This window comes from Electrona antarctica, assembly GCF_951216825.1.
Source record: "Electrona antarctica genome assembly, chromosome: 19".
NCBI lineage: Eukaryota > Metazoa > Chordata > Actinopteri > Myctophiformes > Myctophidae > Electrona > Electrona antarctica.
The window spans coordinates 18,743,463-18,767,634 of record NC_136800.1 but is presented as its reverse complement, the minus strand read 5'-3'; the positions used below and the strand labels follow the sequence as shown (position 1 = coordinate 18,767,634).

The 24,172-nt window shown below is 45.0% G+C and overlaps 2 protein-coding genes across 3 annotated transcripts in view; one reads left to right on the top strand and one right to left on the bottom strand.

Moving 5' to 3' along the window:
- Window positions 1-252: 252 nt before the first annotated feature.
- On the top strand, window positions 253-9,856 carry LOC306943208 (leukocyte cell-derived chemotaxin 1-like; the record flags this gene model as incomplete). Its single annotated transcript, XM_079529412.1, has 7 exons — window positions 253-324; window positions 642-782; window positions 1,652-1,792; window positions 2,710-2,823; window positions 6,258-6,411; window positions 8,310-8,416; window positions 9,626-9,856. The coding sequence occupies 7 exons, from the start codon at window positions 253-255 to the stop codon at window positions 9,854-9,856; spliced, it is 960 nt and encodes a 319-aa protein (XP_079385538.1).
- Window positions 9,857-12,388: 2,532 nt separating this feature from the next.
- Window positions 12,389-24,172, bottom strand: part of sugt1 (SGT1 homolog, MIS12 kinetochore complex assembly cochaperone) — a 42,037-nt gene continuing 30,253 nt past the window's right edge. For both annotated transcript variants that reach the window (XM_079529186.1, XM_079529187.1), the window contains exons 11-13: window positions 22,806-22,896; window positions 17,190-17,362; window positions 12,389-14,948 (exon numbers count right to left, since the gene is read on the bottom strand). In XM_079529186.1, the coding sequence (XP_079385312.1) occupies window positions 14,847-14,948; window positions 17,190-17,362; window positions 22,806-22,896 (366 nt within the window). In that variant the 3' untranslated portion in view covers window positions 12,389-14,846. The remainder of the gene's footprint in view (window positions 14,949-17,189; window positions 17,363-22,805; window positions 22,897-24,172) is intronic.

Genomic DNA, 24,172 nt, shown 5'->3' with positions numbered 1-24,172 from the left:
GGCAAGAGAGTGCAGGTGGAAAACAGAACCGCATACCTTCCCCTGGTCACTTCCCCAAGCCAATAATAAAACACGACTTCTGTGAATGAGCAGGTCTGTTTGAGCAGGGGGGGGGGGGGGCGTGGGGGAGGGGGGGTGAAAAACAGGGGGAGAGAGAGAGGGTGGGGGGAGACTGGTTGGAGTGGGGGTGAGTTAGTGCAGAGTTAGTGGCCCCGTGTGCTCAGGTGCAAGTGTTTAGTTCTAGTCGCAGCCATGGCCGGGAGCACGGAGAAAGTACCGATCGCCTCAGCGGGCCCCGAGGACATGCAGCAGTTCATGCCACCGGTAAGTGTGACAGGCGTAGAGGGTCCAAACCAAAGCAAGTGTGCAGTGTGCACTGACTGGAGAGACCCACACCAAGGCGGGGGACAATAAGCTGCTGCAGGGGCCCTGAGATCTGTTCAACTCCCTCGCCGGATCCACGGTCCACCATCCTCAAGCTGCCTTGTTGACATAACAACTTTAAATATGTTTTTTCTTTATAGGCTATATCTGACACTGGAATAAATTGAAAAATGTTAGCGCTTATTATTGGAAGTTGGAACCAATGGCATTATGGTCTATTTTGTTCTCTCTAAAGAAGTGAATGCTTGTCGTTATAGGCGTATACCGCAGTGGCCGTAAAACCCGCCGCGACAGGACGCCTGTTGAAGGCCGGGATCGCAGTACTTATCGCCGGTGCTATCCTTCTGTTGTTCGGGGCCATTGGGGCATTCTACTTCTGGAACAACAACGAGAAACACGTAAGTGTTTTTATTTATTATTATTTGTATTATTGATTTATTTAGCCTACAGTGCCTACTTATTTATTAAATTAATTAAACTCGTATAGTCTATGTATGTATTTATTTATTTAGTGCTTTGCAATGTGGGGAACAGTTGGGTGAGTTGGGGACAAGCTGTGGCTTATTTAACCATATTTCTGTGGCAGGCTTAGGTAAATAGTAAAAATGTAAATGAAACACCACATAGAAGGCCAGGTCATACAGTCCGGGGGCAGACATATGAATGGAAGCCTTGTGTGTGTGTTTCATGAATCCTTTCTGGTCCAGCTGATGCACCAGGGGCGAGAGGTGTGTGAAATTAAAGGATGAAGATTCCGTGCATTTTGGTATATCATAATATGATATGATATGTAAAACATATATGTATATTTGTTCAGGAAAGCATGAACAAACAAAAAAACAGCATTCTTTAACCTCACCAAAGAAGGCAAATGTTGTGTTCGCATTCATTCTGTTTACCATGCAGACAGTTACTTCGCCTCTCTAATAAGTTTGTGCGTGCGTGCGTGTCAGAGGAAGAGAGAACCAGAGGGAGGGAGAGAGAACAAGAAAGAAAGATAGGGAGTTATTTGAACTGAAAGAAAAAACATACTCAGAAACAGGAGAGAGAAATGGGCAACAGAAAGGACATGGAGAGAAAAAGGAAGACAGACATTCTATTGTGCGAGTCAAAGACATGACTCATGAGGAGATGACAGGACAAGACTGAGTCTGACTGCAGGAAGAGAGAGAGAGAGTTTGTGTGCATTGGGGTTCTTAGGTTCAGGAAACTCATACCTGTGACATGCCAATCTACGCTACTATCACACTGTGTGTGTGTGTTTCAGGTGTACAATGTCCACTACAGCATGAGCATCAATGGCAAAGTGGAAGAGGGCTCCATGGAAATCGACACGGCCAACAACGTGGAGAGGTTCCGCACCGGTGCTGGAATCGACGAGGCAGAGGAGGTGCACGACTTCCAGATCGTAAGTGGGAGGCCCTGAACTATATAGGCTACTCGCCATGGACGCTCCACATGAAACCTATAACGTATAGAGCCTACTTCATTGTCTCCAAAAGCCTGCTATTTTCGGAGACTATAGCGGTTCGGGCCGCTGTGCGGTCCTCACATCTAGAGTTCTGGCTGCTACGCAGACCTGACACCTACATCGATACGCAGATCGAACCGATATGATATGTATGACCTTATTATGGAGATCTCATGTATCTGTCAGTCCATGTCCCTTTTATGCCCATATATGGAGAGCACTGTATATAGGGTTATGGCTGAGTCATGGCGACATGAGTGTGAGGTCAGAGGTACGCCCGCAGGCCGCTCAGCGGCCCATCCAATTTTAATATAGGACAGGAAGTATAAATTAGCTCAAGACACAAGCGAAAAACTAATCCAGCCAACAAAATGATCAGGTCTGCAGAGGAATTTAAGGCATTTAGCAGACTCTCTTATGCAGAGCGACACAAGAGCGAAATCAGAGTAAGCAGTGTAAGCAAGCATGACTCCCAGACAGTCAACAAACAACAAGGTAAACAGTCACATAGTGTGAGTAGAGTGCAAAGAGAACAATGCAGTGCCTAAAAGAAACTCGGATGCCAGGTAAACATCACACCTAGCATCTGTCTAAACAACATTCTTAACATTTGTGGTCAAGAATAACGTTATCACTTTTCAAATGACACATTTTGGACCCTCCACCCACACGCACAAGCACAGTTGAAACTACCACAGATTGTGCATACTCTATTTGGCTCTCTGTCATATAATCAAACTAGTACAGGCTTCAGGAGAAACAAAAAAACAAACAAATAAAAAGACCAAATCCCAGTAGTTTCCCCACCTCCTCTCTCTTTAATCATTCATCTTTCTGTATCGTGGCGTCCTCAGGGAATCACAGGCATCCGTTTTGCCGGGGGGGAGAAGTGCTACATCAAGACTCAGGTCAAAGCCCGTCTGCCCGACGTAGAAGCCCTCAACAAGGATTCCCTGACCCTTGACCTGGTAGGTCTGTCTGTCTGTCTGTCTGTCTGTCTGTCTGTCTGTCTGTCTGTCCTAGCTTCGGTACAGCTCTGTTGTCTGGGTTCCAGACTGAAAGCACACAGCACAGATGTGAGTATTATGCAGATATTATCACTGCAGAACCCTTCTACTGTGCTCATTAATTCACAGAACACGCACACGCAAACACACATGCACTCGCAATGACATACGCACACACTCACAGCCTGTGACTGTTGAACTCAGGCCGTCTCACAATTAAAATCATTTATGTCTGCATATGCCTTGCATGCACATAAAACCACAGCGCACGTGATTTGTTCTCAGGCGAGTTACACGAACGCACAATTAGTTATCATACAGGGCTGCTCTTATTGCCTCGCTCTGACTCACAAACGATCATTTACTTCACATCTGTGCGTGTGTGTGTGTGTGTGTGCGCGCGCGCGCGCGCGCGCGCGCGTGTGTGTGTGTGTGTGTGTGTGTGTGTGTGTGTGTGTGTGTGTGTGTGAGAGTGTGAGTGAGTGTGTGTGGATGTAGAGATTTATCGTGGTCGCTTCAGGCTGGTCATCTGCTATCATTTAGAATGAGATGGCAAATGTGGTTTAGATAAGTGCACAAACATGCACAAGCACAGAGATACAGATAAATGTAGCCTACGTTACTATATATGCGCACGCACGCGCACACGCACGCACGCACACACACACACACACACACACACACACACACACACACACACACACACACACACACACACACACACACACACACACACACACACACACACACACACACACACACACACACACACTTTTCCAGAGGGAGCTGTTTTGATAAACCCTTATCGGTCCTGCAGAGGAGAAGGACGCTTGCTGTTATTTGTCCCTCGAGCAAATCATTTGAACTGAAGGGAGGGTAGTGGATAAAACTCCCCAAACATCTGTGTGGGTAGTGTACCGCGAACCTCGAGAACAACAACCTCCGAGGCAAAAGCCATTCCCCCAGTATTCCCATCTTACCTGCGGGCTGTGGATATTTATATATCAACCTTATACTGTATACTGTAGATATACAGACACACACAAATATGTGCATCTGTATGTTTATGGAGTCTCTCTTTGGGAACTCTCATTAGTTTATTTGATGATTCCCCCCTCCCTGAATAAAGAGGCAATTGAGGCCATCTTCCATCTCCAGTCCATCCGACTTTAATGAGCTGTGACTTGGCAGACATAGCTTAAAGGTGTTGTAAGTGATATTTCTTGTTAACAGTTTGACTGCAGGTGGGTGGGTGTGGAGGGTTGGGAAAGGAGTTGTGGGAGAAAATACAAAAACAAAGAGTTCTTTCTGTGAAACTTGCAAATTATGATCATACTCATACTCTTTGAATAAAATGTATTAAAAAAACAACAGTTTGACTGCATAACCCGCGTTCCACGCTATTTCATCCATTGTCTCTCCCTGCGTAATACGCTAAACCCGCTATTTGTTTTATGTGTTTAATTCGCCGTTTTGTAATCATTTAAAAGAAATAGCGGATTTGTCGCGGACCTGTTGACGAGGTCGACGCGTTATGATGACGTAACCGGAAATCAACCGAACGCTGCCTTGCAAGGGCTTCTGGGAAACTGAGTACAATCCAAAGTGAACGAGGGGGTATGGACGATCTTAGCTCGCTTTGCTCTTTGTCTACGACCCGAATCACAGAAATGGCTTTTTTGTCGGCTAAATAACAAATGATGGGAGTGTTTTGTGTTTAAGCTGATAAATGGGTACTCACTACTGAATGGATGACATTTTCTGACCTAGAGAGATGGGGAGATCTGTTACTGAACAACCACTCTATAGCAACAATTACTATCACACTATAGAGCTTTAACGTTTTCCCCAAATAAATAAATACAATTAAAGGTTTATTTTTAACCAAATATATTGCTTTTAACACTGGAATGGAGACTATCCCTATGTAGACTTCCCTTGGCAGTCTCCATTACAACTTCCAATCATTCACATCTCCTGTGACCCATGGTGTCCCCCAAGGCCCTCTCCTCTTCATCCTGTACGACATGCTCCTATGGAACTCACTCACACTCACTCCCAGCTCACATCAAAGCTGCCCCACATTTAACCACATCCCCTTATTGTCTCCACCAGGCAGAAGGCATGGGGAGAGAGTATGTTTTGCACTCCGTCCATCCGTGTGTCCGTCCGTCCGTCCGTCCGTCCGTCCGTGTGTCCGTCCGTCCGTCCGTCCGTCCATCCGTTACCAGCTAATCTCAGGCACCGTTGGCCCGATCCATGCCAAACTTTGCATACACACTGCCAACGATGTAACCTGACTCCGCCAGATGGACTCTGCTGCCCCATCTGGCGGAGTCAGGTTACCAACGATGAACCTCTGCCCCAAATATTCCAGAACGGCCTGTTATAGCGCCACCAGGAGGCTGACTTTTGTACAACACATTTTTTGCTATTACTCCTCCAGATTATGTCCAAAAATCCCGCAAATCGTTACACAGTATCTCTATAGTCATGTGCTCAAGACAGATCTGTCCGATATTTCATATTCCATCCTAATTGGCTAACATTGACTTTCAAAGTTTGCAGGACTGTTTGGTAACCGTTTTGAACAAAAAGCCTCAAATCATGAATGCAGCGTGCAATTTACGTGAAATCTTTCACACACTTTCCTACTAGGCTGAGGAATATATCCCACCCTTTTCACATTGGACTGTTATAGCGCCACCAACAGGTGGATTTTTGCGAAACACATTTTTGGAACAAAATGTCTGAAATCATCCAATTGTCATCAAAGGCATAAGAACATGGTGGTGTAAACCACTCCTACAACTGGCTTTGTTAGTTTACGTGTCTGTCTGTCTGTCTGTCTGTCTGTCTGTTCGTACCAAAAAATGAGCACGGTTGCTATGGTCACCCAGTTCACACAGGTGTGATTTCATTACGTCAGACATTACGTCAGACCACAGCTGATCAGGCTATATAATACCTTACACCACTCAGTTCACACGCGTGTGATTTTTTACATATGCGTGTGTGTCGTACTGGGAGCATTAACAAGACATACAGTATAAGAAAATGGCACAGCTTATGTCATACTTTGTAGTGTCAGGCTGATCATCAAATATAGTAAATACGAGATAGACATTTTGCTACAATCTATGGAGAAGATATCCACCTCTTGAAAATCCACCTTCCTTAAGGCAATGCTTTAATATAGGATGTTGGATGTATGTATACAGTATGATGATCAATGAGGAATAGTATTAATATTAACATTACTAACCAAGACTGTGACCTCGTTGTTAGTTGGGCGGGAGGACTATCTGTACAATTTAAACTTACAAGTTGTCAGTTTGAGAAAAAACATATTATCCCCACCCATTTGTGTTCTTCTTACCCCTTTCTGTCTGCAGGAAGATGAGGTGATGCCAGCCAAGTTTGAAGAGGAGTCTCTGATCTGGGTGGCATCGGACACGCCGCTCTCTGACTCCGCCTTCCTCAGCAACAAGATCAAGGATCTGTGTGGAGACCTGCCAATTTTCTGGCTCCGCCCCACCTACCCTAATGGTATGCAAACAGACACCATCATCCAGATTATTAGCGGAATGTAAACATACGGTCTTTCGGTAGAATCAACTCTAATGAGACTCTGCGAGGGTATCCTGTTAAGTCATGATTATAGAAGCAAAAACTCCAAAAGAAGCTTTCAGATGAGTTGCTGTACATAAATCAGGTTCATGTCGCAGAAAGAGCAGAACCAAGTCAACCATTTATCGTCCGACTAGATAAAATGTCCATTGTGTCTCAAATTTTAAATATAGCTTGCAAAGTGACGCACGCACACGCACGCACGCACACAACCCGGCCATATGGTGCAGTTATATTCTGTAATATGCCCACAGCCACCTAGAATGTATGCATCATTTGTAGAAAACCCCTAAATTGCAGTGTTGTGTATATATCAATACCCATATGGACCATATGTTTGCCCCAGTCTGGGGCAAACATTTGACAAAACTAGCAGATGTACAAGCTCACAACACATTGTGAGCTTGTAGATCTGCTATTTTCTGCAAATATATTTAGTGTAGACTGGGTAAAAAAAAGTAATTGGCCATAGAGTCCTGGGGGACTCCGGTGAACTAAATTTAGGGTCATTCCCAATTAGTCACGTTCCCAACGAGTCCCCTTCATATTGAATGGCAGACTTCTCATGGGACTATGCATGGCAGGGGCGTCCTTTTCCCTGAGTCAAGCCTAAGCTGACCGCATACCCCCTGGCTTGTTACTTCGGGGCCCAGCAGGAGTCTTTCCTCCTCATGAAAAGCCACTATAGCTGCTTCTTTCGGCTGCCTCCGATGCAGCTGAGCGCTGGTTCTGGCCTCTGGACTCTGTAAACAGTCCACTGGGCGGACCTCAGCGTTCCAGCCGCAGTGTTGTGCTTCAGCAGAAAGCTTGGCATAGCGTAGGTGTTTTCATAAGCCTCATCCACTGAGTCCTCTCAGGGTACTGTGAGTTTGATGATGTAGGCTACACCTTTTTTGAGTGGTGTAAACCACTCCTACAACTGGCTTTTGTGTGCATAAAAAAATGAGCATGGTTGCTATGTTCAAAATAATTTCTGACGTAATTAAATCACACCCGGGTGAACTGGATGACCGTAGCAACCGTGGTCATTTTCTCTGCGCAAAAAAAGCCAGTTGTGAAATCACATCCGGGTGTGATACATACATTTATCAAAAATGATAGCTTTTTTTACTTAACATATTTTGTGTGATTTCATTACGTCAGACATTACGTCAGACCACAGCTGATCATGCTATATAAAACCTTACACCACTCAGTTCACACGGGTGTGATTTTTTTGATAAGGCTGACCAGAGCACCAAGTCAGGTCTCAGGGTGGTTGTAGCTAGCCTCGTGTAGCCAGCCTTCATCTGCCTTTGCAATGCATATTTCCCCAGGCAGAATAAGTCTGGTCCCTCTCAACTGTGGGAGGACTTCACGGTCGAAATGGTGATGGCCAACCAGATTCGTCTGGAACCAGGCTATAACCAACCAGGGCCCAGTATTCAAATATGAGGCGGGACATTGCGAGAAAAAAAAGGCCTAAGCCTGAGAGGGACGAGACTAATATCCACGCAGTGATATTAGTATCACTACGCGCGGCTAGGTTGTATAGCATTAGTGACCTCTGGAGGAAACACAGACCTGGGGGACTCTGGCCAGCTAAATATAGGTTTTAAGTGGTTAATATAGCTAGTCTGTATTTCTGAGAAATCATGCATAATATCGACATTCAGAGGAGAAAAAAAAATCCTCAAAACACAACTATGTGGTTATTCATCCAAACGTCTCCAACTAACATTCCCGGCGGAAACAACCGCAGCCGACCTCAAAGGCCGTTCCCATGAGATCTGCATGGTTTACTACTGTCAGGACACTGAACCTTTTGACCCATGCAGGTGGACAGAGGAAGAGGAGGGCGGCTCCTCGCCTTCGCCGGGCGCCTGCCGTTAAGGAAGAAGAGGAAGACGTGGAGGCCCCCCTCAACCCGGAGAACCCCTATCAAGTGAGTCACGCACACGTTTGTAATACTATACTTTTGATGACATCATCATTTTATGACACCGATTTTATGAATGCTGTCAAAATCTCTGACATTTTGACATAAATCGGCCATACAGTAACTCCAAACCCAACTCCTACACCTGACTTCCAAATGTCTAATCCTAATTGTAGGAATAATTGTAAGACAAACTTCCCAAATCCTTTTTAAACTATAAGTCAACCATTTCTCTTCCGACCAGATAAATTGTCCATTGTGTCGCAAATTCAAAATATAGCTCGCGCCTACGCACACACTAAAAATAGTACATGCATTTACATAAACAACCCGGCCATACGGTGGTTATATTCTGTAATATGCCCACAGCCACCTAGAATATTCACACAGCTGTCCTTTGGTATCTGAGCGCTACCTGAGGACGCTACGGCTGGCGAGCCTTTCTCACAGCTGTGTGAGAGGCAACAGATGTCAGGGTCACGGCGAAGGGCCCCGGCCTGTCATAGCAAATCTGATCGCTCGTGGGTGTGCCGTTTTTTGTTATTGTTGTTGTATGACAATGTGTGTGTGTGTGTGTGTGTGTGTGTGTGTGCTGTCGGTTTGTCGAAGCCTTTCAGTCTCAGAATAGTCCCGTCTAAAGCTCTCTTTTCAGCCATTGAGGACACGTGAATTATTCTACTCAAGACCCCCCTTCTCACACACACACACACACACACACACACACACATGCACGCAGACTCCCATACGTACATGCACCCCTCCCTCTCTCATCCCTTATGCTGGGGCCCAGTTCCCTAATCCCCACTCTCTCTCTCTTCCTACCCCTGAGAGAATGGTGTGTTCCACAACCCCCACACACAACACACTCTTTGACAGCTACAGAAAGAGGGTGGGGTGGAGGGGGGGTGGGGGGGGGGGGCTGGGCTGTTAGAGCACAGTGTGCGTACACGTCAGATTTTTTTTTGACAACAAAAAACCCCACATCTGACAACATCCCCTCCTCCAAATCCCTGCGCCTGTCGGAAATGTATTTTTAATTGGTCTGAGATGAGCCGTCTCCGCCGCTAAACCTCCAACGCATCACACGTCCCCGACGCCGGAACGCGAGCTTATGCAGTGTGTACATGATGGGAAAATAAACCCAACAACTGCTAACCGCTGTCTTTCCACCCTCCCCACCCCCCCTGTCCCACTCCGCACACACACAACACCCAGAGAGGTCTGGAGGGCGAGGACTCGGAGACCACCATGACCTTTGACCCCATGCTGGACCACATGGGCATCTGCTGCTCGGAGTGCCGCCGCAGCTACACCCAGTGCCAGCGGATCTGCGAGCCGCTGGGAGGCTACCAGCCCTGGCCCTACCACTACCAGGGCTGCCGTGTGGCCTGCCGCGTCATCATGCCCTGCCGCTGGTGGGTGGGACGCATCCTGGGAATTCTGTAAAGCAGTGGTCCTTGAGGGGGTGGGGGGGTTCCAGGTGGTCCCCAGCTAAATGAAGGAGAGGTGGTAACCAAATGGATCCTTATAGATGTTTAACTCTTGAGAGCGGAAGAATTAAACCAAAAATGGACCCATAAGGGTCCATTCTGTTAAGTTATTGTTAAACATCTGCATTACTGAATTGACAAGAAGTCTACACAATTAGAGAATGTAGAAGAATTGTTATTCTGAGCAACGTTTGCCTGTTATCTCCAAATGGTACCAACACCAATACAGCTTGGAATTTGGTTTGGTTTTGGTTTGGGTCTAGGAGGTTAAATCTCAACAGGTCTGTGGCTCAAATGCTGAATAAATAATGGACCTTGATATGAAAAAGGTTGTAAAGGCAAACAACACCTTCTCTGGGGGGGAGGGGCAGTGGAGATTGTGGGAGGGAGAGAGGGAGGGAGGGATGTGGAGTTCTAGGAATAAATAAAGGAAGTGTAATAATGATTCATACTTGGATGCAATTCGTGTCGCACACCGACGCTTTGTGAACTTGTAGATCTGCTATTTTCGATGTGTGTCGCCGGTGTGTAACCAAGTATAGATTAGGCTTAAGGGAGAGTGTAAGCAAAGAGGTTCAACAGGGTCTCAAGTCCTGCCTTGGTTCTCTGGCCTGTAGGTCTGTGCGTATCGCGTGTTAAATGGTCACGTCCCAGGACAGTAAGAGAAGTGAATAGAAGCAAGGAACTACAGTAACAGTGGTTCATTAGAAATGCATGATAACAGAATCTGGGCCACACATATCATAATATGTAAAGGTATGCTAAACCACATACTGTTCCCATGTACCGTATAGCTCAGCTCATTAAAAAAACAGCACCAGACTGATTCAAGTTTCACTGTAGAATAAGACCCTATATACTGTTGGAGAAAGATTGATTAACAAGATGGTGGACAAACACTCAGAAAGCCCATTTACAGTCGAGCATGTTGAGGTCTGTGTCACTGTGGGTTTTTGTGTACACTTGTATTTTTTAAGAGCTGTTTTTCTTTCCTGCCATTCATTGCTTTGTGATGTAAATAAATGTACAAGATGAGAGGTATTCTATAAAGGCAGCGTAGCAATCTGTCAAACTGCATATTGTGTGTGCTTAATGTTTTAGCAGCCTATTGTCTATTCAAGTTTGAACTGTTTCCTTCACTCACGCTGTTTTCTTTATTAACTTTACTGCGCTATGTCCTGAATGCTTTTCTCCACTGTATTTCCATCCAAATTAAAGCAATTATAAAGTTAAGAAATATCAAAGTGCAACGTCAATGAATAAACCTTTTTTATGTAAACTTTCAAACATCACCCCGCTTATCCATTCTTACAACTCCACATGACATGTAGGAGCCACTTACTGTAGATATAGATATAAATTCTGGACGAAAATACGCAAGTCATTAACCAGTTTTTTTCCTCTTCTTGTGGATGTGTGGCATCCCAAGCATTGAGCAGAGAGAAGTTTCCAGAGTGCTTTAATGTCAGAGTTGCAGCTCTGGATCTCTTTAATGAGACTAAAGACTCTGCAGCCGTCACGCTCCCAGATCTTACCCACGATGCAAAGCGCTTAGTTCCTTTTGATGTCAGGGGAGCAGCTTCAGGCAGTAGGGGGGTTGGGGGGGTGGTGTTAGTCAGATGGGGTGGGGTGGAGGAAAAGTGTGCGTGTGTGTCAATGTGTACGTGTGAGCTAGGGTGTTGCAGTAGCTGGTAGTGGTACAGCAGCTAAGAGTCCCAACCAACGGCTGCAACGAACCCCGTTTGATCGTCACGAGATGAAACAGCGTGCGATAAATTCAACATTTAACCCTGTATGAGAGGTCTGATGATGCGGTTGGTGTGGCCTGATCCATATTAATGCTACCGTGCCTTGCCAGGTTATTCACTCCCCTGCAGCTGTAGCTGCGTTGTTTGATGGTGATGGTGGTGGTGATGGCACTGGGGGGGATGTAGGGGTTTAACCCATTTCTCTACCAGAGAGCACTGCCCTATCTTCTTTTCAGACCAACCATCAGACTGGGACTGGTGATTAGAACTGGCATAAGAAGGCAGCGGTTCTCAAATGGTGTGCCGTGCCCGTGACCTGTGAGACAAGTTGAAGGATTTTGTAACCACGGTCCTATTTTTGGCTATTTTTGCTATGAAAACACAGGTGCGCCTTGAGATTCTGACTTGCCCATTGGGCACAAATGTTTCGAAGCCACTGGCATAAGGAACACCGCCATACTGCATCCCTCCCAGTGTGTACAGTACTTCCCCACACCAAACTCCTGACGAGCACACCCATGTCCTTCCAAGCTATATTATATCCATCTTTCTTTTGTGAGTATCGCAGTTAAAATATTTGATCTGATCCCTCACAAATATTTGCTTCTGGAAATGAACATAAAGCAGCCAATCCGCCCCCATTGCTGTTGTTAATCTGTCATAAACAACGGTAGTGGGTCGCACACACCAAGACTTCAGTTCAAAATATTTGGTGTTAATCTGTCAAATAATTGCAACACTCAATTTTAACACATTAAAGGTTTCCTTTTTTATTAATCTCTACATTTTCTTTACAACCGGTGAAGCATGACTTTTGTAAAAGGCTTCCTAAAACAAGAGTGTTTTTGGTTTTTTACACTTCAAATAATTCCTTTTTTATTAATCTTTACATTTGTATACAGGTGATAAAACAGGATTTTTGTAAAAGTCTTCCAAAAAGGAAAGGAGTGGAGAGAGGGGAAGTGGAACAAAATTCTGAAAACCAACTTCCAAAACATGACCCAGGTGAACCAACCATGAACAAACGTATTTATCTGGTCTGGGACTCGGACACATGTCTCTCAAATACCCCCTAGATAAATCTAAATTATTTTATAATAATCGTAACCAGTCAGCTCTGCTGCCAACTAGTTAGCATAGCCAGACAGGAACAGTTATCTGGAGCATTCCCCATAGTGAGACACCTCCCTCATCAGAGAACCAGGGTTAAGCAAGTAACCTAAGGTTTTCCTATGTTTACTGCGGTTAGAAATCCGGTCGTCGCACCATAGGATGCTTAGTTCATACTGTGGTCCACCATAACGTGGGACCGGCCTTCGAGTCTGCAAATGGATACTATTGCTGGCCCACTCCTTCCTCCATCCCTCCCGGCATAAACTACTGTGAAACCTGGCCCAGGGGAGAGGCGTCCAAGAGACTGGGGACAACTCATCTATCGACGGTCAGCGGTTAGAACTCAGCTGTGGGACACACAGCCCCAGTGTCCACTGATTGAAGACACAGCACAGACTCGCCTGAGGAAGCAACTAGCAGGAAGAGCCAACATACTATACAATACTAGTTATGGTGTGAACAAACTGGAAATCTGATTTATAAAAATAAATGTATTAATACAATGTTTCATGGTTTAGGTATTAGTTCATGATACCCTATCTATGTAGTGTCTGCAGTCTATCATTAAATCATTATTTGTATGATACATTATACAGAAAGATTGACTTTCTGTAAAGTGCTTACTGACTGATTTGGCTGTTTACTAATTACTTGTTTGTGTAATAATTGTATTTACTACTTATTGGTATATTGAATTTAATAGATATTTCTTGTAACAGTTGGGACGCTAGCGTGGTTGCTAATTTACGTGGTGTGATATACTACAGTTTTATAGGATTAATCTCTTATCAAACAAACCAGCAATTTGTACTTGTATCATAAAGGCATCATAACAAAATATCAAGGTAAAAACACAGGATGGCAAACATACAGGCATATGGGTCTACATTTTACATTAGAAAGTAGGCCGGAAAAGAGTTCCAAAGGCCGAAACCAACCAGGGCCTCAATAGCAGTATAGTCTCGATGCATTTCAGTAGAGTGACATCGTTGTTCTGACTCGTGGGCCGAGAGGGATTTCGGGAATCTGGCTATTTTTGGACATACATTTTCACAAAGCTCTTAAAATAGGAAACGTAAGCATATATTTGCATGGAGAAATCTTTTCATAAATATTATACAACGCAGAGGCCATATTGTTGCTTTACCTTTGATCCAATCACCACCCCTTGACAATCGGATCAAACCAACCCATCAATCAAGACCATTGAAATGACTTCCTTGAGAGGATCTTTATTGCGTTGACTCAGTCCTGGTTTAGGGTCATGAGCTTATAGGAGAGGAGTGGCAGGGCACAGGGCTCCATGCTCGGCTTTCTGGCTTTGGTGTGACTGTCACTCCTGCTTGCTGAAGCCAGTAAGTAGAGCTGGGCAACATATCGTCGGTATTAAATCAGTATCATACTATACTCTGGTATTTTGGATATCATGATATAGCAACGGTGTCGTCTCTTCGATGGTGCTGTTCTAAAGGCTGCATTGACTATTTTCAACCTGACATTCCTATTTTTGACACGTCAATACAGGCAAAAAAGTTCAAATTGTGAGAACAGCAAATCTACAAGCCTGCAATGTGATGCATTGTGAGCTCGTAGATCATCACGTGACACCGCTACGTGATGAAGTGGTTAAAGTCATGTAATGGTATAACTTTTCTGGCAGTTCCATTATTTGCCTTCATCCACTTCGTTATTATAAATGATTGCTGATGATAATTTATCAAAATGATCACTTCATGTAAATACTTTGTGAAAGCACCAATAGACATTCCCACAAGGTATTTTGTCAAAACATATTGCGATGTTTGATTTTGTCCATATTGCCCAGCCCTACCGGTAGGAGACACTGGAGCTCTGTGACCAGCCGAAGAGGTAAGAGGACATGGCTGAGGTTGGGGATGAAGACCAAGAGATGACTTCCAACAGAGGAAAGAGGCGAGGAGGAGAGATGGAGGGAGATACGGTCATGTAAAGTGTGTGTGTGTGTGTGTGTGTGTGTGTGTGTGTGTGTGTGTGTGTGTGTGTGTGAGAGAGAGAGAGAGTGAGAGAGAGAGAGAGAGAGACAAATGAGACAAATGAGACAAATGTTCAATACTTCTTGAACTCTACATCATCAGGCGGGCTCATGTCCACTGTTCTTTTGCCTACATCTGTCCAGTTGGTGCTCAGGACTGTACCACCTGACTCCATCTGCAGGGGGTGAGGGAGAAGCAGACGATGACATGGTCTTTATTAACACCTTGCTTGCCCGGACCTATTTAATCCATTAATAAAATGTGCCCATCATTTATAGCGCCCGGACCACTTTTACCGGCGCACCGGAAGTTGTTGTGAATGTCTGTGTAGCAGCTAACAATAGCCACACCACTCTAGAGTCGATCGACAACGGGAGGTAAGAATAAATCTATCGCGACTAGCGACTGGACCGCGGAGCGCCGTCTAACACAGGATATTTTTTCATAATTAGACGGGATGATTTAGATCGCGAGTTATGAACGTTTTAAGATTTTCGTTTTTGTCCTCTTAAACAGGCAGGGAACATTTTCGATGACGTGTCACTGTTGTGCAACACCGAGGATTGGGCAACAAGCGCTCCTAGGCTGTGGAGCGATGCGATCGGTTTTGATATCATTAATCGCCTATTTATCAATCTCCGCCTTGGGCACTTGACCATGAACTTGAACTTGACGATGATCTCCGTCCTGGGCCTCCATGGTGTTAATAGTTAATGGCTATTGATAGCAAAGACACAGGTGTACAGTTAATCATTACCTTCAGTGCCGTGTTACACAGAAAGCCAAAGCATCATTCACATTATAAGACAGGGATGCAAGCAGTCCTTAAAGCTTCAATCCATATGTTTTGTCCTCTGAGGTAACTGCAACGCTGTCCCAAATACAATACCTCCTACACTCTAAATTCCTCAATGGAACAGTAGGGAGACCAGACTCCAACCACTGCAGATGTACTAATTATATTGCCTTTACATACTCTACAAATAATACAGATGGGTTAAAATATCATTAAAGCTTAAGTTTCATATTAACTGCTGTAGTGGTGTACTCATGTCTGTCCTCTGCAACACCGAGTTGTACTGTTAAGTTTCTGTTTGGTGATGTAAAAAAAACCATTTCGTAAACCTGAGTGTTCTCTGTATAAAGTTAAACTCAAGAGTGTGAAAGTGGACCAAATGGTATTGTAAAAGTTCACTCAGAACTCACGTAAATAAACCCTGAAGATTTTACTGTGCATATAGACAGGTGTGTGTAAGAATCTGCCGCAGCCCCCTACACAATCTTCATTTGACATTAATACACAAGTCTCCTACCGGAAGCGCAGCTGGTTATCAAATTGGCTTGGAATGCGACAAAAAAAACATCAAGGCTTCATGGGGTGTGTAATTGATAGAAAATAAGTAATCTTTTGGGTGAACTACTCCTTATAGCACCTTTCAAAATTTAAACAAGAAGTAACAAGACACATTTCAACAATCAACAGGATAGACTGAAATGTAATTAATAAGAGTCAGCACTGAAAGCTAATCTATAAAAGTGCGTTTTCAGCAGGGATTTAAAGGGAGGAGACCAAGAATTCAGCAAGGCTGATCTCCAAGGGCAGTGCATTCCAAAGTGTTGGAGCTCTGGTGCTGAAAGCCAGATCTCCTTTGGTCTTTAGATTAAACTGAAAACTTGGCTTTCAAGAAGTGCTTTGCCTGAGGATCTCAGACAGCGTGTTGGCACATATAGGGGGAGAGCAGATCAGATATGAAGGGAAGAGCAAGACCCGACCTAGCCTTCTATGTCGTGAGCAGGATTTTAAAGTCAATTCACTAAATGGGTGTGATGTGGTGCTATTATTCCACAATTTTGAATAATTACTTGTTGATTATATAGTAAGACACACTAGACTTTTTCTGTTGGTTTAAACCAGATTAAGCCATCATTAAGATTGTGTACTCATAATTATATATCATAATAATATATCAAGTTGATAATGAATTAAAATACCGTTATAAGCAAAATAATCTTGCCATGTTTGCCAAGCTGGAATATACTAAATACCGGAACAACATTAAACATTGTCTTTATCTGTAGAAATTCAACATTGATGGGACTTTAAAATCACAACAAAACCATGATGATATGAAAAATGAAATATCTCGATACTATAAAGTTTCTTAGGTCTACAGAATTCAACAGATACTACCTCACTAGAGTCCGGGTGGAAGGGGAAAGCCTTCCAGATCAACAGGACATGATTTTATACTTCCAAAACACATGTCAAAAACGCTCCCTGTCTCAATGTTTCATATTTACCTCGGCAAGTGTACGAACTTGGTTCCCATTTGTACATTGTCCGACACATGATTTTTACTGTGTTTTCTGGGAGATGTGTCGTGCATTGACAGCGAACGCGTGTTGTACTACTCACAAATGACTTGTTCATGGCGCGCTTGACCTCATCAGAGCCGTCCGAGTAGATCTGCTGGAAGAGGCTGTTGAGTGCTGCGTCTCCCTCAAGCTTGTCCTTCTTCTCCTCCTCGCTGATCTCCACCACCACCTTGTCCCAGTCCCTGCTCTGCTGGGCCGAGGACGGATACTGGCCTGTTGGGTGGAAGGAGAGCCAGCAAGCGGCTCGCGTTAGTCCGATTCTACAAATTTCTTCTAAAATCACAACAGTTTTCTGAAAAACCTATGTTTCTAATGTGGTTCTCAAACTTTTTCATGTCAAGGACCCCCAGAATTATATGTATTTGTTGTTCCAGGGACCTCCGAGAAGCAAATATTTGAGTTAAAAACGTTTGCTGTGAAAGAATATATATTCAAAGATTTGCCCACATTTTCAAGATTTTTCAAAAATAGAAGATCTGCAAGCTTATAGCGTGGAACTCGGTGCCACGCTATGAGCTTGGATATTTGCAATATTTGAACAGCTAAAGTTTAAAATAATGGTTAAAGTGGTTAAAAGCTAAGGTGACACAGATGCGTTCCAGATCTTAATGGGTTCATGCATTCATTTTATATTTAAAACAATGCTGACTGTTGTTAGAACCTCGAGGTGTGCTAAAGTGTGGTTTTGAACCGTTTCACCAACCATAAGAGATGGTCTTTATTGTGTACAGGTATGTAAGAGTGACATTTATTTTTGTTTTTGCAACTCAGGCATTGTAGCAGCATTAGCAACAGCAATAGAAAAGAGCAAACAAATATATGCAACAAGAATAATAATAAGGGCGGAAAAGGTGAATAATTAAGGAGGACAGATTTGACCTGTGCTGGCACTGAAAGTGATTGAAGGTGCTGTGCACGAGGTTCTTAGCCCTACATTATCTTCTTATTAAATCCAATACTGAGAGTGAATGAAATCGGCAATGTGTGTTTCCTCGGCCACAGAAGCTACGGATAAAGAACACATTTGGACTTGGATATCATGGCCAGGTAGCTGTATAACTCAAGTTTCTATCAACATCACTTTAAAAGAGTTGGCAGTCTGCCTCATCTTTATGGGCTATTTTCTTTTCTAGAATAAGATAATATAACGTACATCCTCCGGTCTTGGTGCTGAGCCAAACTGTTAAACTAACACATAACATAAACAAAGACAAGGGCTCGCAACTCACTTTGTAATGCTCCAGGTAACTTTTATTCACGAACACAGCAGGCAGGACATACAACGTTTCGACCTGTGTCGGTCTTTCTCAAGTATGATACGGTACTCATGATACTTCATGCTTGAGAAAGACCGCCAAGGGTCAAAACGTTGTATGTCCTGCCTGCTGTGTTTGTGAATATAAGTTACCTGGAGCATTACAAAGTGAGTTGCGAGCCCTTGTCTTCATCTATTTTTTATTCTATACAGTAGAGGCAACCGGAAAGTGGAGAGGGAGACAGCGTAGGAGGAGTGGTACAAGAGACAACGTTCTGGTGGAGAGGGAGACAGCGTAGGAGGAGTGGTACAAGAGACAACGTTCTGGTGGAGAGGGAGACAGCGTAGGAGGAGTGGTACAAGAGACAACGTTCTGGTGGAGAGGGAGACAGCGTAGGAGGAGTGGTACAAGAGACAACGTTCTGGTGGAGAGGGAGACAGCGTAGGAGGAGTGGTACAAGAGACAACGTTCTGGAGAGGGAGACAGCGTAGGAGGAGTGGTACAAGAGACAACGTTCTGGTGGAGAGGGAGACAGCGTAGGAGGAGTGGTACAAGAGACAACGTTCTGGTGGAGAGGGAGACAGCGTAGGAGGAGTGGTACAAGAGACAACGTTCTGGTGGAGAGGGAGACAGCGTAGGAGGAGTGGTACAAGAGACAACGTTCTGGAGAGGGAGACAGCGTAGGAGGAGTGGTACAAGAGACAACGTTCTGGTGGAGAGGGAGACAGCGTAGGAGGAGTGGTACAAGAGACAACGTTCTGGTGGAGAGGGAGACAGCGTAGGAGGAGTGGTACAAGAGACAACGTTCTGGTGGAGAGGGAGACAGCGTAGGAGGAGTGGTACAAGAGACAACGTTCTGGAGAGGGAGACAGCGTAGGAGGAGTGGTACAAGAGACAACGTTCTCATGGAGAGGGAGACAGCGTAGGAGGAGTGGTACAAGAGACAACGTTCTGGTGGAGAGGGAGACAGCGTAGGAGGAGTGGTACAAGAGACAACGTTCTGGTGGAGAGGGAGACAGCGTAGGAGGAGTGGTACAAGAGACAACGTTCTGGTGGGAAACGACCCAAGGTGGAGAGGGAGACAGCGTAGGAGGAGTGGTACAAGAGACAACGTTCTGGTGGAGAGGGAGACAGCGTAGGAGGAGTGGTACAAGAGACAACGTTCTGGTGGGAAACGACCCAAGGTGGAGAGGGAGACAGCGTAGGAGGAGTGGTACAAGAGACAACGTTCTGGAGAGGGAGACAGCGTAGGAGGAGTGGTACAAGAGACAACGTTCTGGAGAGGGAGACAGCGTAGGAGGAGTGGTACAAGAGACAACGTTCTGGAGAGGGAGACAGCGTAGGAGGAGTGGTACAAGAGACAACGTTCTGGAGAGGGAGACAGCGTAGGAGGAGTGGTACAAGAGACAACGTTCTGGAGAGGGAGACAGCGTAGGAGGAGTGGTACAAGAGACAACGTTCTGGAGAGGGAGACAGCGTAGGAGGAGTGGTACAAGAGACAACGTTCTGGTGGAGAGGGAGACAGCGTAGGAGGAGTGGTACAAGAGACAACGTTCTGGTGGAGAGGGAGACAGCGTAGGAGGAGTGGTACAAGAGACAACGTTCTGGTGGAGAGGGAGACAGCGTAGGAGGAGTGGTACAAGAGACAACGTTCTGGTGGAGAGGGAGACAGCGTAGGAGGAGTGGTACAAGAGACAACGTTCTGGTGGAGAGGGAGACAGCGTAGGAGGAGTGGTACAAGAGACAACGTTCTGGTGGAGAGGGAGACAGCGTAGGAGGAGTGGTACAAGAGACAACGTTCTGGAGAGGGAGACAGCGTAGGAGGAGTGGTACAAGAGACAACGTTCTGGAGAGGGAGACAGCGTAGGAGGAGTGGTACAAGAGACAACGTTCTGGAGAGGGAGACAGCGTAGGAGGAGTGGTACAAGAGACAACGTTCTGGTGGAGAGGGAGACAGCGTAGGAGGAGTGGTACAAGAGACAACGTTCTGGAGAGGGAGACAGCGTAGGAGGAGTGGTACAAGAGACAACGTTCTGGTGGAGAGGGAGACAGCGTAGGAGGAGTGGTACAAGAGACAACGTTCTGGAGAGGGAGACAGCGTAGGAGGAGTGGTACAAGAGACAACGTTCTGGTGGAGAGGGAGACAGCGTAGGAGGAGTGGTACAAGAGACAACGTTCTGGTGGAGAGGGAGACAGCGTAGGAGGAGTGGTACAAGAGACAACGTTCTGGTGGAGAGGGAGACAGCGTAGGAGGAGTGGTACAAGAGACAACGTTCTGGTGGAGAGGGAGACAGCGTAGGAGGAGTGGTACAAGAGACAACGTTCTGGAGAGGGAGACAGCGTAGGAGGAGTGGTACAAGAGACAACGTTCTGGTGGAGAGGGAGACAGCGTAGGAGGAGTGGTACAAGAGACAACGTTCTGGAGAGGGAGACAGCGTAGGAGGAGTGGTACAAGAGACAACGTTCTGGTGGGAAATGACCCAAGGCCGAGTCATCCCCGAGAAACAAAGACAATTACACTGTACATTATTGCACTATTTTGTAAGAATATCAACCATGATTATTTGCACGCCCAGTCGCCCATATGCTAAATATGGTCGCTGTGGGGCATAAACCTTGCATCTCCGTATTTCAACTAGTAAATGAATGCCCTTAATGAATGCACTAGGCCTACTACTTCATACTTTTGGGGTGTCACACAGAGGTAACAAAGATAGCCCATCTATAAGCTCATGGACACACTGTGAGCTTATAGATCTGCCATTTATGAAAACCTGTCAATGTTTTTATAAATATGAATCAATGAAAAGTATTAACAAGGACTTGTGACAAAATAATAACTACATTGGATCCATTGGAACACAGGTTCTTTATTACATTTCAAACAGTTTTGGACATACAAGGTTTCCAACCGATAGAGACCACATATGTATATTGTGCATCACTGCATGTAATTACTATACCATCCCTGGTCATTTTTTATTTCTGATTGAAAAGAGCACTTCAGATGGCCCATTTAGTTTCAGAAGAGCTGCATGGTCTTGGGTCTTAATGACATGTGACAAATGGAGTACCTGTTTGAAGCCCTGTGCTCTTTTGCCACAATCCTGACATTTCCCCAGCTTTCGTGGCCCCATGGTGTGAGCATTAAAAAGAGTGTCCTTTTCTACTGGAAAAACAACAAAGTCGACGGCTAGACTCCTGCAGAGCCACACCGTTTCCAGCCAGGTGAACGCATAACCATGCATGTATATAATGATCTGTGTGTGTGTGTGTGATGTGTGAGTGTGTGTGTATTGTGAGCTTGTAGATCTGCTATTTGAGAAATGTCTGTAAATGTTTGACTTTCCAAAAATGGGAATGTCAGGTTGCAAGACCTAGCCGTTTGAGTGGTTTAATACGCTGACACTTTACAGATCAGTTTACATTCTCCGTGAATAAAACAAGTGTTGTGATTGGTCGAAAAATAACGTATCCGGGGGAAATACGTCCGGTGGATGTTCCGGCCAGACACTTCCGGCAGAACATTCTCTTCCTTAGGTCGGGACCAGTGGTCAAACTCTCACAATAATGTTATGAATTTCATTTTAATTTGTTGTAACTGCACCTCCTGCCCACTTTGAAAATCACTGTAGTTGCACTATATTCAAAGCTAGCAAAGCGTGTTGTTTTCTGCCCTTAAAAATATATATAATTGAAAGTACATTATACATTATATATTCAGTAGCAAAATTGCAGTCCACTTATCTGGCAAAAGAAAAGATGTCAAACGTAGATTTAGCGCTGTCGATATTGCACAGCTCTAACAAGTGGGGGCGTGGGTATGGTTTTAACAAATAAAAAGTGGTACTTAAGAGGATATCCTGCAGCGAGGAGGTGAGTACACATAATGCGCTTGGTTTGACTGCCCACTTACCTTATAGTTCTGAGAGAGAGAGGGAGAGAACATACCAAGTATTCAAGTATTAATCTTGACAGTAATGGGACTGCGTGGGTTCAAATTGCGTCTCATATTTTTCACTGTCACCCCCCTGCCTCATCTGTCAGACTAATGAGAACGACTACGTAACAAAAAAATACACGCGCGCCAACATTGATCCTCACACTGTCGCAGAGAGTGAGTTATGAGGAGGCCAACACAGAGACAGAGACAAAGAGAACTAGAGAGATAGAGAGAGAGAGACAGACAGAGTGAGAGAATGAATGAGGGACAGAGATCGGTAAACCACTTGAAATTGAACCACAGCATCCATACAGTATACTGGGGGGGATCATTAGCCAAAAAATAGCCAAGTAAGGTTAAGTAAGTGGTTAAGAGGAGGTGCACAAAGAGAGAGAGAGAGAGAGAGAGAGAGAGAGAGAGAGAGAGAGAGAGAGAGAGACATATGGTTTGTACTGACTGGGGGTGAAGTGTCTGATGCTGGGCTCCTGCCCTTCTCCTTCCAGCGTCTCCCACCTGATGGCTTCAGTCTTCTTCATCTTGAGCTCCACCTGACGGAGGAAAGGAACGATAGAGAGGCTGTAGCTTTTTATCGATTGTTACATTCGCTACGGCGACTGATGCTGACATTTTAACACGCATCACGCTTTCTCACGGTAAACTGAGCTGACAGGAGGAGGGTGGGGGGGCAGGAGAGAGAAAGGGCAGATTAAAAATAACAGCCATCGGGAGCGACAGCGGTTTGAAACACAGGGCAACACAGAACATCGTTGCTAGGCCAGATATACGCTCAGAAACATCATCATTCCAGGTCCTGTGTGTGCGTGTGTGTGTAAACGTGAGGCTGTGTGTATGTGTGTGCGTGTATGAGCCTGTGTGTGCGCGGGCATGTGTGAATGATGGACATAGAGAGAGATCAGGGAGATGCGGGGGCACCGCTCTATCTGGTGCTTTCCTGACAGACATACAACACTAATGAGATGTCTGTCAGCCCAGGGGCCAGAGAGAGAGAGAGAGAGAGAGAGAGAGAGAGAGAGAGAGAGAGAGAGAGAGAGAGAGAGAGACAGAGAGAGAGACAGACAGATGGTGAGAGAGACAGAGAGAGACAGAGAGAGACAGTGAGAGAGACAGAAAGAGACAGTGAGGAAAAGGAGACAGAGAGAGAGAGAGGGGGGGGAGCAAGACGGTGAGAGACAGAGAGAGGCAGTTAGAAAGAGAGAAGAAGAGAGAGAGAGAGACAGACACAGTGAGTAAGATAGACAGATGGTGAGAGAAACAGAAAGAGACAGTGAGAAAGAGAGAGAGAGACAGAGACGGTGAGAGAGACAGTGAGAGAGAGAGAGGTGACTGAGAGTTAGACGGAGACAATTCTTTCTTACATGGCTGTATATACTGTAGGTTTTAAGCCGGCTACTTTTAATGTGATTTTCACTGGATTTTATGATCTCCAGTTAAGGTCACTTGAATGCTTGGGCTCTATAAATGGATTGTCATCACACCAACAAAGAACGCTGAAAGTGAAGTGGGTGAATGAGCATATGAGACAGAGATAGAGGGAGGGAGGGAGGGAGGGAGGGAGGGAGGGAGGGAGGGGGGAAGAGAGAGGGACAGAGGAGAGAACTTTAAGAGAAATGGGAGGTAAAGGGAGGGGAACGGATCAGGAGAACAAAAGGAGGTGGGGCATATGGTTTTCACATCTATTTGTGGAAATATAAAAAATAAAATGATCAAAGAAAGTGTGCTTTTCTTGCTTTCTTTGATTAATACTTTTTTATATTACATTTATTTTGATTGATGAAAAAACGAATGGATAGCGTAATCACAAAA